This window comes from Sycon ciliatum, chromosome 1 (assembly GCF_964019385.1).
Source record: "Sycon ciliatum chromosome 1, ocSycCili1.1, whole genome shotgun sequence".
Classification (NCBI taxonomy): domain Eukaryota; kingdom Metazoa; phylum Porifera; class Calcarea; order Leucosolenida; family Sycettidae; genus Sycon; species Sycon ciliatum.
Window position 1 is genome coordinate 40,728,868 of NC_088643.1, and position 14,295 is coordinate 40,743,162.

General features: G+C 45.6%; 2 protein-coding genes across 2 annotated transcripts; one reads left to right on the forward strand and one right to left on the reverse strand.

The window, feature by feature from the left end:
* The first annotated feature begins 1,502 nt into the window (after nucleotides 1-1,502).
* On the forward strand, nucleotides 1,503-3,723 carry LOC135825846 (delta(5) fatty acid desaturase A-like). The gene has a single exon (XM_065338480.1). The coding sequence runs from the start codon at nucleotides 1,667-1,669 to the stop codon at nucleotides 3,224-3,226; it is 1,560 nt and encodes a 519-aa protein (XP_065194552.1). The 5' UTR covers nucleotides 1,503-1,666; the 3' UTR covers nucleotides 3,227-3,723.
* A 68-nt stretch (nucleotides 3,724-3,791) lies between these two features.
* Nucleotides 3,792-14,169, reverse strand: LOC135825856 (G1/S-specific cyclin-E1-like). The gene is made up of 10 exons (XM_065338492.1): nucleotides 13,898-14,169; nucleotides 13,731-13,808; nucleotides 13,175-13,600; nucleotides 11,021-11,167; nucleotides 10,594-10,686; nucleotides 10,279-10,407; nucleotides 9,559-9,670; nucleotides 6,938-7,041; nucleotides 5,149-5,205; nucleotides 3,792-4,983 (listed from the first exon to the last, which is right to left on the reverse strand). The coding sequence occupies exons 1-10, from the start codon at nucleotides 13,961-13,963 to the stop codon at nucleotides 4,831-4,833; spliced, it is 1,365 nt and encodes a 454-aa protein (XP_065194564.1). The 5' UTR covers nucleotides 13,964-14,169; the 3' UTR covers nucleotides 3,792-4,830.
* Between the last annotated feature and the right edge of the window lie 126 nt (nucleotides 14,170-14,295).

Here is a 14,295-nt window from a genome sequence, read left to right on the forward strand (position 1 = left end):
GGGCTGCGTACAACCCAGTATCTATCATGCACAGAGTGCACGGGTTCATCACGTGATGTGAAGTTCTGCCATCGCAGACCCCATAGCTGGAGTTGCACACTCTTGGGGTTATGTACTCTTGACGGTATGTGTAGGGCTCCTGCCACTGACCCGGGGAAGTTTTAGGCAACAGTGTTTTTTTCCGGCTGGGCACAGTCGTGCGAAGTCCAGAGGACAAAGCATGTCTTGAATAGTGCTCGTCTCAGAAATTATTATTATTATTTGCATTTTCGCGTCCTCGTCAATCAAATGATTGATGATTTCGCTTATGCTGTGTGGTGGTAAACAGAAATCAAATATGGAAGATGCTGATGTCAAGGCAGAAAGCAACATGAAGGACGGAAAAAAGAAAAGCCAATGAAATATAAAGCCCTCTCTTGAATAATCCCCCCCCCCCCCCCAGATTGTAATCAAACACATATCCAAGTTTGGTGTTGTTTTACATTGCATGAATAAAGTATACACAAATGTCGATTATTAATGATAATACGAGTATTTTCACATTGAAGTCAACCGATAGGTCCACTTCTTCGCTTGTGCTGGACATCGAAGGCAGGAGCCTGGAGGATAACAAAATAATATGCTGCGAAAAAGAAATAAACTTGAAAGGTCAGATTAATGATCACTGTATCAGAACCAAAACAGGACAAATTAGAAGAAGAGGGGCAAAAGAGCCGCAGAAGTAGAAAGTCAATGGTGCCTGAACAGTGAACAATGAAGTAGAGAGCATTGAGTGATGGTGTAGTGGATGTTGAGATGAGTTCAGATGTTGCAGTGTCATCCGTATCTTACACAAACTATATAGGCAAGGTGTAACACTGAGAAGTGATTAGTTACAATAATATTCTCAAAGCAGCACCCCATGGGTTATGTACTCTTGAAAGTCTTGATACACCCATACCAGGGTTCTACGAAAAACAGCAGGTGAGAAACTGCATTCTACTGAAAGAACGAACAGCCAGAGTTGCTGGGGAAGGGGGATTTCCCCTAGCATCTCCCTCGAACGCGCGATCATCACGAGATAATCGATCGTGATATCAAGACCCTGTAAAGTAGTTTGTGTGTTTCTGAACATTCAAGCGATGCCAACGCGAATCCCGCGAATTATTATTATTATTATATCAAGACAAGAGTACATAAACCGGTTTATGTACTCTTGCAGTCTTGGTGATATTATGCGCGCGCGTGATGACCAGATCGATGACTCTGATGTATAATCATGCCATGCATGCATGCGCATATATGGCCCACGCTCGACCACGGGGGCATGTCGTGCTCATATCATACAATGACGTACTCTGTGACGTCGTTTCGTTTGCTGTTGCACTAGTATTAGTGTAATAGTAATCTGTAGTGTTATGTGGAGGGTTTACATGACTGACTGTATGTACTCTGTGTAGCTGATGTGACATGTCAGATCTGATCTGAGCTGAGATCTTGTCGTGGGCCGATTTTTTCGATGTGGTCTTGTTATAATTATTTTGGAGCACGAACCAGTACTGGCAGTAGGCAGTACCTGGCAGAGCAGGATAGCCACCGGCTCGGGAACGGAACGAATATCGATGGCAGAAGCTACTGGTGCATTTCAGTTATTGTAGTACGACTGGCTGAAGAGACTTACTGCAAGATGGGATCCAAACCCAACTTCATGCAACTCCTGTTGCTTTGTTTGCCTGTGGCTGCTGTCATTGGACTGTTCGTGCCTGGATACTCACTTTTGTTTTTTTGGGCAGTTACAGCTGAAATCGCTGCCTGCGGACTGGATTTCTTCAGTTGGCTCAGATCTTCCAGAAGGAAGAAGCAGAAGTCATCGGCTCTGAACAAGAAAGAGTTTACTTGGGAGGAAGTCAGTGAACACAACTCTGCAGACTCAGCTTGGGTGTCTGTTCATGGTCTCGTTTACGACATTACAAACTTTGTTCAATCTCATCCGGGTGGAAAGGAATTCATCTTGCTAGCTGCCGGCAGGGATGCGACGGATGCGTTTGAGTCATATCATCCATTCACCGACAAGCCCAAGCGCGTGCTGGCCAAGTATGAAATTGGAAAACTCGTGACGTTTGAGCATCCCAGTTTTTTGCCTGATTCTGGCTTCTACCAGGAGTGTCGTGATGCAGTGCGTAGCTACTTTGAGCGCACGGGCAAGGACCACAAGGCTCCTTTTGCTGGATTGTGGCGGATGTCCTTTATCTATATGGCTGGCATGGCAGCTTACACCATCAGTTATGTAATGGGGCACTCAATGCCTATGGTAGTTCGCCTTGCAGGCGCCATTGTTCTTGGAATTGCGCAAGGACTTCCACTGACACACTGGATGCACGATGCATCGCACGGCTCCATAGGTCACACGGAATGGTGGTGGTGGACTTGCGGTCGGCTCAGCCTTGATTGGATTAGCGGCTCGAGCATGGTAGCATGGCGAAACCAGCATGTCATCGGCCACCATATTTACACAAATGTTCTTGGCTCTGATCCGGATTTGCCTGTCAGCCTGGAAGGTGATCCACGGCGTCTTGTTCCGGCGCAGGTGTGGAAAGCTCTATACAAGCTACAGCATCTCTACTTGCCACCACTGTACGGTGTGCTGTCACTAAAGAGTCGAATTCAGGACGTTTTAGAGGTATTTGGCAAACACTGGAACGGTCCCATCCGCGTCAACCCCATCTCCATGCAGGATGTGCTCCGACAGTTTGGTAGCAAGACGTTCTGGCTGTTCTATCGCCTTGCAGTACCTTACTTCGTTCTGAATGTTCCCCTGCTGGCGCTTATCCCCCTCTTCATTGTCACTGAGTTCACCACTGGCTATTGGCTAGCTTTCAATTTCCAAGTGTCTCATATCTCACAGGACGTCGATTACTTTGTGAAGAAATCAGCGGACGGTAAAGCGCATGTGATCGATGAAGAATGGGCCAAACTGCAGGTCAAGACCAGTGTGGATTACTCGCATGGTAGTGTCTGGAACACATTCTTCTCCGGTGCTTTGAACTACCAGACTGTGCATCACTTGTTCCCGTCCGTGTCCCAATACCACTATCCTGATATAGCACCTATCATTCTGGACATCTGCAAAAAGCACAGCATCAAGTACAACTGCCTTCCCACATTCTCAAGTGCATTCAAGGCACATATTGATCATCTTTATGACATGGGTGTCCAAGGCAAGGCCGTGCCGCTGAAGCTTGAATGACCGTACCTCCTTCCTGAGATAATGCATGCTGGAATAAGTTCGATTATAGCTCTAGGGTTTTGCAGAGATATTATATTTATAAATAGTTCCAAGTACAATCACCGCTCCTGCCAGAGGTCTGTCATTCTGTGGCCGAGGAAAAGTCTGTCGGATTCGTTGTCTTCTGTTCATTCCAAAGATCTAGGACAAAGGACCATGTTTTGGGGGCGTTGCGCACATGACCGCCCGCGCCAGCACCAAGCATGCATATGTAGTGCTCTAAACTGTCTGGAATGTTTCTTTGTTGTTGTTCCACAATAAGTCATTTGTGCAGGGGCGAAATTGCACGCTGCATTCTTCTTCGTTTCCGCACATTTTGTGTGGATTGGATTTTGCTGCTTTGACGTGGTCTATTTAGTATTATTATTATAAATCCACACCACAAGCAATGTGGCGTTTTAATGTCCTACACGGCTACCTATATCACATTTCGAATGAAGTATCTCTACTTGGCTTGATATAGTGCAGTGTTGCAGCCTTGGTAGCAAAATCCCTCTGACAAACATGTACACAAAAACACAGACGCTTCACAACTGATAAAATAATATTATGTTGACTGTGGTCTACATACAAGCTATTGCTAGCTGACGTGAAGTGTACATCCATCAATACAGTAGAAGTTCTACACCAAAAACAAAACATGAAGCAATAATAAGCATTACTCAGGACTAGTCAATAACCCTATCATCATTACAAAAGCAAAAGTAGCAGCATGCCTAATTGAACAGCCACAATAAATCTACTCAAAGCTAAAGATCAGCTTGCCCGGAATTAATAAAGAAAGGGGCGATTCCACCATCGGCAAATAAAGATACAGACGACCAGATTGTGTAGCACTGTTAAAATGCATTAAAAAGTGTGTCACGCAGAAAGAAAAAACTTGCTGACGAACATACTGAGACAGAGAAGTGAGACCAGCCACTGACAAACTAAGAAGAAACGGTTAAAAAGAAGAGGTGAAGTAAGGAAAGCAAGGTGGAGCCCACGAGTCATAATGTCCGACATGGAGCTGTGCGACACATTCCTCAAACACAACGTCAATGAGGTAAGAACAAGGTCAATAAGGACAAAGACAAAACACCATAGAGAGGGAGCAGTAGAGGTGGGCAACAGATGAGAAATTAAAAGCAGATATACCGGCGAAGCATTAGAGATCGAATGAATTGTGTAGTGGATGTTGTATGGTGTCCCTGGCTCTCTGATCTGAAGCATCCGGACATTACTAGGAGTGGAAAGTGAGCGGAACTTTCTCGCTTTCTAATATATACTTTTTCATAGTGGATTACTTCAACGTTTTTTTTCAAGACCCTGTTGTCAGGTTGTGCAAGTAGTAAGTAGTTTCGTGGTTTTCAAATTAAAAAGGAACAAAATCATGACCCCAGTCAGAAATTCTTCTCAAGCTAAGATGAAAGTCGTTATATTGCTGGCACCGTTGTGACACCAGGAAACAGTAGGATGCACCAGGACGACTGACACAAGCAATGCTATAAACAGTGTGTGCTGCTGCTGCGCGCTGTGCAAGAGGCGATCACTCACTGGTTAACGGGACTGCTGCACCTGTACAGCTACGTTTCCTCGGACATTTGATCCGACGGCGTCAAGTAGTCGGGAGTCAAGGACTGTCGATTGAACCCAAGGGACTTGGGCGCAAGAACTGTTGGGGTATGCAACTCTTTCGGTGACTCAAGAGGTTGCTTTGGTCCATCTCTACCCGACACCTGTTGTAGGCATACACATGATAAGTTCCAAGAGAGAAAAGTTATCAGTCGGCGGAAGTAAGAGCTTTGCTCCATGAAATCAGCCACACAGACAAGACCAGGCAGATAAGACGGCAACAGATGACACAGAAAGGTGTTCAAACTACTCTGGCAACAGGTACTTACAAAGTCATCAAAAGAGTACTTGTGATCTTGAATGTTGAGAGCCTCATTCTCTGGTACCTGCATACGCATCAGCAATAGGGAAGAAAACAACAACGCCACCAACAACAGCATTGACATCAACAACAATATCAATAACAGAATGGGGGTGAGACAGTAATTTTAGCCACCAAGAGGGCTCACTCAGATTCTAAACAACTAGTAGCACCGTGGTGCAGCAATCGGTAAGAAAATGAGTACGTAAAGATCTATGTGCATATAATCTACTCAGTAACAAAACATCAATTAGAATAAACTAGAACAAATTTCACAATCGCCTACATTCACGGTCAGTTTCCTGCAATAACCTCTAAATCTACACAATTTCTAGGCATGGCCCATTGCCAGGGTGATTATGAAACAACACAGGTATATACGAAAGGTCTACACATCAGACAAGAAAACAGATTACAAAATTAATGCAATATCAGAGTGAGGAGTATTCAAGGTCTGCATGGGAGACTTTCAGCGAAACAAAAGCCAATGCAAAGACTTCAAGCAAAAGTTCACAAAGCACTCCTGAATTACTTACCGTATTATCTCTAATATAAGCACGGTCCTTTATTTTTTCAATGTACCTCCGGCGCCCCGTGCTATTAAAGGGGAAGTTAAGGCAAAAATTAAAATTTCACCAGTTGTAGTCTTCGAGGTGCTGAGTCGAATGGTCTAGGTCCGAGGAAGCTGAGACGCTCCCTTCCTACTTGAATCCCAATCGAACTCGCGCACTTCCACCGAAACTGGGTGACTGCGCCCTACTAGATGCGGATTTGTATGCAAAATGTCACTAAAAGCGCCATTTCGTTCTTATAAAAGCACGGATGACCGCGATTGGCCCATATGTTGTAGTCTTTTGGACGCTGAGTCGACTGGTTTTGGTCCGAAAAGGCTTCGATGCAGCGTTCCTCCTTTATTCCCAATCGAACATAGTTGAACAAGCGGTCACGTGCTCCTGCGTACACCAGTCATCTGGTCACCGTGCCTGCAGGGTACAACTTACTAGCCCGTTTGACCTTTTTTGGGTGCAGTCCTGTCACTCGAGTTGAACTCGAGTTGAACCTTGGTGTGAAAGTTGTCGCCTGCTGGCGTGGTGACCAGGTGATTTGGGCACCCAGGAGCACGTGACCACTTGTTCAACCATGTTCGATTGGGAATAAAGCAGGAACGCTGCATCGCAGCCTTTTCGGACCAAAACCAGTCGACTCAGCGTCCAAAAGACTACAACATATGGGCCAATCGTGGTCATCCGTGCTTTTATAAGAACAAAATGGCACTTTTAGTGACATTTTGCATACAAATCCCCATCTAGTAGGGCGCAGTCACCCAGTTTTGGTGGAAGTGCGCGAGTTCGATTGGGATTCAAGTAGGAAGGGAGCGTCTCAGCTTTCTCGGACCAAGACCATTCGACTCAGCACCCCGAAGACTACAACTGGTGAAATTTTAATTTTTGCCTTAACTTCCCCTTTAATGGAGACGTTCCTTTATTGGAGACTGTTCCATTATTATTTCAACCTCATTTCAGAGGCATGTTACCATGCCAAATTCATGTCAGACACACACACATTTCAGGGTTTTTTCGCCGGTACAGATAATGAATTTACACAGTGTGCTTATAATGGAGACTGAGCACTTTATTTTTTGAATGCTGCCCCAAGGTGTTCTATTATTAGAGACGTGCTATTATTGGAGACTGTGCTTATATTAGAGATAATACGGTAGACTTGAATAGGAGGCATGGAGTAGGTGACAAACTTACCTCTTCAAACGTTCTAAGAACAGAGCTGGAACCATGGAGGTTCATGATGGCATAGTAGGATGTCAACCACTCAGCACAACTTTGAACTTCCTTGTAGTGGAAGCCTAAAAGCAGAATACAAAGAGAAAAAGATGTCGTAAACGGGATCAACTACTCGTGGAACGATTTGTTTCTCACATGCCGCACAAGCGCAATAGTAATACCGGTATGAAGTACTAGCTCCGAGCCATGGCTGTGTTAAGGGGATAACTAGCTTGGAGGATAGACAGTTTTACTGTTGAACACTGTATTACCTCACAGTGTCACACTGGAGGGGAGCAAGGGAGAGCGCTACTCCAAGCCCAGTAGGTGATGCCACAGCTCCTGCTATGAAGCCTCCGTCAAGTTTAGCAGGGAACTCCTCAAGACAACAGGACGTAGACAACTCAAAAGTCCGGAATTTGAAAGGTATGTCAATCAATGGGTGTACTTCCTCCGTTAACAAAAACTTCGTGATGGATTTTGATGGATACGAAAACAGGTCAACAACAGTTTGTATCGACTGCAAATCACTGGACGAAGGTGATTCAGCCTATGTACAGCGTCTTTACAAGAGAAACGGTTGGCGGAATGAGCAGAGAGTTCAGTTTGCGTCGCTTTCGCTCGATTCATTTTTGACCTGCGCCGCTGTCGTCATCTGCTGTACCCGAGTCGTCATCTTTCTCGAGTCGTTGTTCAGCTCGTTTCAGCCTTGCCTCGGCTTCTTTGATCACCCTCTGCTGACCTTGATGTCGCAGTCATTCAAGTAAGTTGGCTTTCAAGCTGCGTGATCCGCCGCGATGTCGATTATTAGTTTCCACCAGGCCTGAGGGAGTCGTGAAAATTATTTTACGACTCCCTGGTTTCATCTTCGCTCTCCAGAACTCCGCGAAACGAGAAGTAAAGGCACAGCCAAACTGATTCCATTTTCTCTAATGGATACCAGCACTGAACCGCAGCGGCTAGCAAGTCCAGTCGACTTCCTTTAGCCACGCGACTCGCATCGGACTGCAGACTTCTGAAAGAATGCATGGTCATCAGCATTCGAATCTGGGCTTTGCACAGGTTTAACAAGAACTCGAGTTCAGAATTATTTTCATTGAGCCGTGCGATCGGAGCAGCTCCTTGTTCACTCGCTCATTGTGTGGACTCGCTGCTCCGCTTTATCGGTCTCTATCACTCTCCAACTTACTCAGTGCTAAAGTGGTAGAGAGGCCAAGCAGCGCAACATCCCCTCGGAGAAGTGGTATTTCAGTTTCGCTCGCCATGACTGTCATCACCTATGTTTCGACAGCGCAACCATCGATTCCGCTCGGCTTGTTGTGAAAGGTCGCTTTCCTTGCATCGTACCTCTGTAATGGCATGCCAGGGAAGGCCAAGAAAGTGATTGCGACTCATTTCACAACAGTTTGTGCCCAAATCAGCCCCTCAAAATTCCATCACGAAGTTTTTGTTAACGGAGGAAGTACCATTAGATTTTCACTTTCGAAATTCAGTTTGAGTAAAGAAAACGGGCAAACGAGCAGCAATGATATAATTATTGAATTGATGATGACACATTTCAACGCTCCGGTCAAGAAATTTGCCAAGCTGACGCCTGCTCCGTCACCAATTGAACATGCCCATTGTCGAAATGAAGTTATCTTTTAAAAGAGAGGGAGATTAGGCCGCCGAAAATTGGAAAAAAACTTAAAAAAGGAAATCCAACAAGAAACTTGTATTCAGTGGGATGGTCTTTTTGTATGGGTAACATTGCCATCATGGCCGTGTATCGTTTTGATTACATCGACGCCATGACGAAATCGAGCCCAGGGATGAATTTATCCTGTATCGCATCGCAGTTTGCGATGCAAAATCAATCTACTGCTACTCAAAAGTCACCATGACTCGCAGAAAACTGCGATACATACAGACTGTCCATGCCTAGCCTGCGCTGTCAAGTAACATGCATACAGTGCAGTGTATGTGGTGCAGGCCCTCAATCTGCGTGCACAAGCATGATTCAGTCCGGGTTTTTTGCAAATGGGCCTTCAGGCATCACTCTCAAGAAGGACAATAGACACCCTTAGCAAACAACGTTATGTTGTAACGGTATTATCGTAAGGGGGAAAATACTGTGATTTGGGTTCGACCTTTAGCAAGATGCACGCTATTTTTACTACGCTGTTGCCACGAGAATAGCTTTGATTTCGCGCGGTACAACCATTTTTTCATCATATACGCGATACAAGGTGAAATGCGTACGGACTATGCAGTATTTGGCTAAAACACGTACCGTTGGTCACAACGATAAATCAGCCCCCATAACGTTTATACGCTGCAGCTTCAACGCTATTTGGGTGATCAAGGTACGAGTACCGTAAAAAATAGCGTTACCGTTGTTTGCTAAGGGTGTCTATTGTGGTAAACACCCAACCTTCAAAGAAAAATGCTAATCAAAATCAAAGAGTGCTACACAATTGTGATTTTGTATAGCAGAAACTGCTATGCAAAAATATGACAATAAATTTATCCATGGAGCCTATATAAATAGCCACCGATACCCAGTCAGGAAAACATAGGTAAAGGGGTCACAAGATAAGCCCAAAGTTAGAATGCCTTACCCAAACTAGCCGGAAGACTCCAGTTCTTCGTCACCACAAAGAAAGCAGCCAGTGCTAGTATTCGATTTGGATAAAGCAAGCAGGCGACGTCGCAAATAGCCAAGTCAATAAGCTATAAAACACACACACGCACACATACAGGAGTTTCTGTGAGCCATGTGTCACTATAAACAAGCACACTAAACACATTTGCGCCAGTGAATGTATGTTAGCAATTCAGCACTGCGAGTGAAGTTAGGCTCCCTACTTCCAGCACCGTATGCGCTAAGGCCTAGACAATAAGGACTCCACTGGCGGTGAGACTACCTACAGGCCCAAAATGAGGCTACAAATTGTCCCTCTTGTTTTGGTCAAGCTGACCCCGACCCATGGGACCGAGCTTCGAGGTCGGGTCCTTACAGCAAAATAACCTTGGATATATTCCTAAATAAGGGAATCTCATGGATAGATCTTTCCAAGACAAGGTACCGTATTTTCCGGAGTATAGTGCGCACTTTAGATGTGCTATTTTAGGCCCTAAATCGCAGGTGCGCACTATGCTCCGAATATGAAATGCATGTACTTCAATGAAGATTGAAGTGCACACCCCCAATGAAGATTGGGGGTGCGCGTTATACAAAGGTGCGCACTATACTCCGAAAAATACGGTACAGTAAATTAATTTGATATCAGTAATCAAAGCAATTGGAATATAACTGTTCTGTGCTCTTAGCTTCTCACCTCCATAACCCTGACAAATAGGCTTGAGTCGTACTCTGACGTGCTTTCTACATCTTCCGTGTGCATGTAAAGCATCCAGAACGCAACCCAGGTGTTGGGTGTGACAGCATTGACGCGAAACTTCACAGTCTACATGAACAGCACACACACACACACGTATACACTTATCTATTTACGGGAGACTTCAAGTCAGCAACTAATCTAAACATGAATCTGAAATCTAAATCTAAGATCATATGCCACGGAGAATCACTGGCGCACGCCTACCCAACCACACACAAAGCAGTTGCCGATGAGCACATGCACTATACTCACCACCAGAACATCCAGCTCCATGGCTCTGATTTCATCCTCGTGTAAGTGATCGGTGACGTAGGCGAACGCACTGGCCTTGGGAGGATAGATCTCCTGCACACAAACGCATCATAATGTACATGTATAAAATACACATGGAGAAAAGAATAAAACCCGTGACGTGCACAAGGGTGTCAGAGCTGGACCAATTTTCTTGCCAATTTTTTCGCTCCTTAGTCACCCACATATTGAAATTCACTGGGGTTCATATTAAATATTTTATCATGCAAGGGTGTCAAATGCCCTCAGACAGCAACTTTCACCTGGAGAAGGTTGGACATTGCCACTGTCAAGTTGTATAATGTCATGTACCAGCAACATGGCAGGCAAGATCAACGAACGTTAGTGTCAACAGTGTACATACTACAAATACACAACAAAATATTACCTCAAGTTTACCAGCAACGAACAAACATGTTACACCGATGAGTTGAAGACTCTCTTTATGTATGTCACGCTTCAAGCTCATGTAGCGGTCGAATAAATTCACAGCTAGGTGAAACGTCTCCCGGCGCAGAACCATCACTTCACACACCTGAAGCCCAAGTCACAGAAAGCAAAAATGGATATGGAGGTGTATTCTTGACACAAGCTTTTTAAAGACTAGCAAATACAGCTCAAAGTAATAAGCAGCCATGGACACAACCGCTTCAATGCTGACAACCGTCTACAGTCACAAAGGCAAACACTCTGACTTGGGTAATTTCTGCATACTCTGTGAACATTCCGTGATGCGAATATTGGGAGGCTTACAGCACTGCTTTCGGCATGGAATTTCTGACATTCTGCCGTGGAATTCACGGGGTCAGCATAAGTACGCAAAAAAATAATTTTCGTTTCCGTTCCTGAGGGAACTCACAACAGCCACGGACACCCAGAATATCCCAGGGTGTATGCAGTGGCTAATGGTGGGAGTAGATAGGTCTCACAACCACTGGCACGTGTCGCTTCTCAATCAAGTATGCTCGACTGGAGCCCAGTAAAAAAAAAAAAAAACTGACAGTACGGGCGGTGCACTTTTTGGAATCCATTGTCTCAAGAGCACCCGTACCCCCGTAGATAGCCTGGGTTTCATTTATGGACCAACGCATGGAGGTGCGCTGTAAAAGGATATGGCTGCAAACCACACTACGGTTGTATTCGCATGTTTCTCCTTGTTTTGGTAGCGACAGCAAATGTGCACTGCCTAGGATATATTTGTAGGAATACAATATACTGAAACTCCTAATATAAACATCAGGCTATAGATTGTTTACTTCCAACATTTGGGAGGCACAAAGAACAGTGCAAGTCCTATCTAGAAAAAAGTTAGCACGCGCCTGAGGATCACCAGGCACAATGTCAAAGCAACGACAAAAACGCAAGTTCTTAGATCACTAGATGTAGATGCACTTGGTGAGTCCACCATTGTGTCATGATTTCTCCATGTAAATGTCAACCGCAAAACAAGGGATGTCTATTGAGGGGCATTCCAAGTAGCCATTCACTGCCAAAAATGTGAAGAGTCTATGCTGACATCGATAGGCACCTAGTCAATACTGATAGCAGGGGCAGGTACAGGTGTGTTAGAGACCCATTGCTTCAAAGAGCTCGACATATTGAGGGCGGTGTTCATCCCCCCCCCCCCCCCCCCCCACACACACCAACCAAAGTCAGGTGGTGACCAATTATTTCAAATGGGCCTTCAGGGGGCGGAACACAATCCTCATTCTACAATGCCTGGCAGGACAATGCTGCAATTTGCCAATCACGCATGCCTTATGAATAGTATATATTTCAATATCGTACACTGGATGCAATTGATCGCACAATCTGGATCCAGGTTTGAAATTTTGCACCGAAAAGAGCTGAATGGGACCATGCAAAAACAACTGGGATCTGCCATGAGAACTGCACTCCCGAAAAAACCAGAGTGCTGGGACGGGGTGACTGTGATCTGTTTCATGTTGTTGAACGTACGCTCGGACCAACGGCAAACTCTCACCGCCGGTCCTGAAGACCGAGCATCAACAGCCCCATAACTCACTCTTTGATAGCTAGAACCTGAAGGGCTACCATGTAGCTATAGACTCATAACTTGGTTATCCGGACCCCGAAGTTATGGGGACTTCTTTGGTCTACCGGACACCCTTTGGGCGAATATTAGTGGAGATAGGACTACTCTTTTGGCACTTTTTGTGGATAGGGATGTCATATGCCATATATGGCCTTTCCCCATCAAAATGTATGTGATTCAAAGTTACGGCTAGTGCTCGGTCCCGGACTGCCCGAATAAACAAGGTATGAGTGTACTTGCAGCGCATCGGGCATGTGACTTAAAACCAGATGTGAAGGATCCAAAAGTGCCGCCCCGGCAGGACAGCCCTCCTTCGGCACAAGACATTGTATACGGCATACATTTTTACGGGAGACAATTGTCCATGCATGCTCTTTGTATGGGGTTCTACTTCTGCATAGTGGTGTGGCTGCACACACTACTACTACTACTACTACTACTACTACTACTACTACTACTACTACTACTACACAATAATGCATTTACCTCCATCAGCCAGTCGAACAGTATGCGACGCATACGTGCTTCCAACATGGCATGGCGATTCAAGTAATTTTGGTCAATGTCGTAGTTTCTCTCCCGCTTTACCAGGACATCTCTGAGCTGGTGGAGAGCCTCGAACGTAGAAACATTTGTCTGTGAATGGCAGCAGCACTCTCGCAACGTGCCACTCGCGAACAAGCGAGTTGGTGGTGGAGTCGGGTACATCAGATCACTTTCAAGCTGTTTGCTTTCTGCAGGATCCGAATTCCCGGACCTGAAGCTTGAAGCTTCAGGTGTACCGTGACCACTTGAAGGTGGTGTGATTGAGTGTATATTTTGACCGATGGCGGCCAAAGCAGTGCGCGATTTTCGTTTCGTAAATGAGCAAGTGCTGGCAGCAGGAGTGGCGCACGTCCTCAAAGCGGCCTCCTGTAGGCAGGGCATATGAGAATACACCACATAATACATTATAGGAAGACAGACCCAGAGAGAGAAGGAGGGACACGACAGGACATATGCTGGTGTACATGTGTGTTCGTGTGTTACATGGTTCACTTACACGGAGGGAGTGTTCAAGATGCTCCATCGGCACAGCTTTGGCAACGACTCGAGTCGTTGAGCGTGTCGCAGGTCGGCGCTGAAAATGACACGAGAATTCCGACAAGAGAGATAGAGTAGCTCATGCAAAACATTGCCACATATCTCAGCAAACTGGGAATAACTCACAGTGGAGGAAGACGAGCAGACTGCAGGGGAACGTCCTCTCCGACTACGGCCACGTGGTACTTCCATGCTATGGAACGTGGAGGAGGATCACACAGGTCGACCCGACTCCTGGAAGAGGACAATGCAAGCAAAGCTCGCCGCCCTTACCTCCAAGCGAGCCTTTGGAGTGGGAAGTGAAGAGATTAGCATGCCCTGGTTGGAATTTAGAGCGATACTGATGTTGTTGTCGGCCGCAGGCCTTGACGCGGAATACAGAGGAATGTCAAAATGGGATTTGACGAAAATAATCACTCTTGATCGTGATAAATCTCCTTCACATGCACTGAAATGCAGCGGGAATGTAAACCAACCAATCAGCGCTCTCCGATTATGTCACGAACAGCTGATTCTGACGAATA

Bases quoted from the DNA above. Each gene is read 5' to 3' on its own strand.
- LOC135825856 (XM_065338492.1), bottom strand. From the start codon at position 13,963: ATGGAAGTACCACGTGGCCGTAGTCGGAGAGGACGTTCCCCTGCAGTC. The intron at 10,687-11,020 runs GTAATATTTTGT...GTTTGTGTGCAG, and splicing joins TCGTTGCTGGTAAACTTGAG to GAGATCTATCCTCCCAAGGC. The intron at 9,671-10,278 runs GTGAGAAGCTAA...TGTGTTTTATAG, and splicing joins TATTTGTCAGGGTTATGGAG to CTTATTGACTTGGCTATTTG.
- LOC135825846 (XM_065338480.1), top strand. From the start codon at position 1,667: ATGGGATCCAAACCCAACTTCATGCAACTCCTGTTGCTTTGTTTGCCT.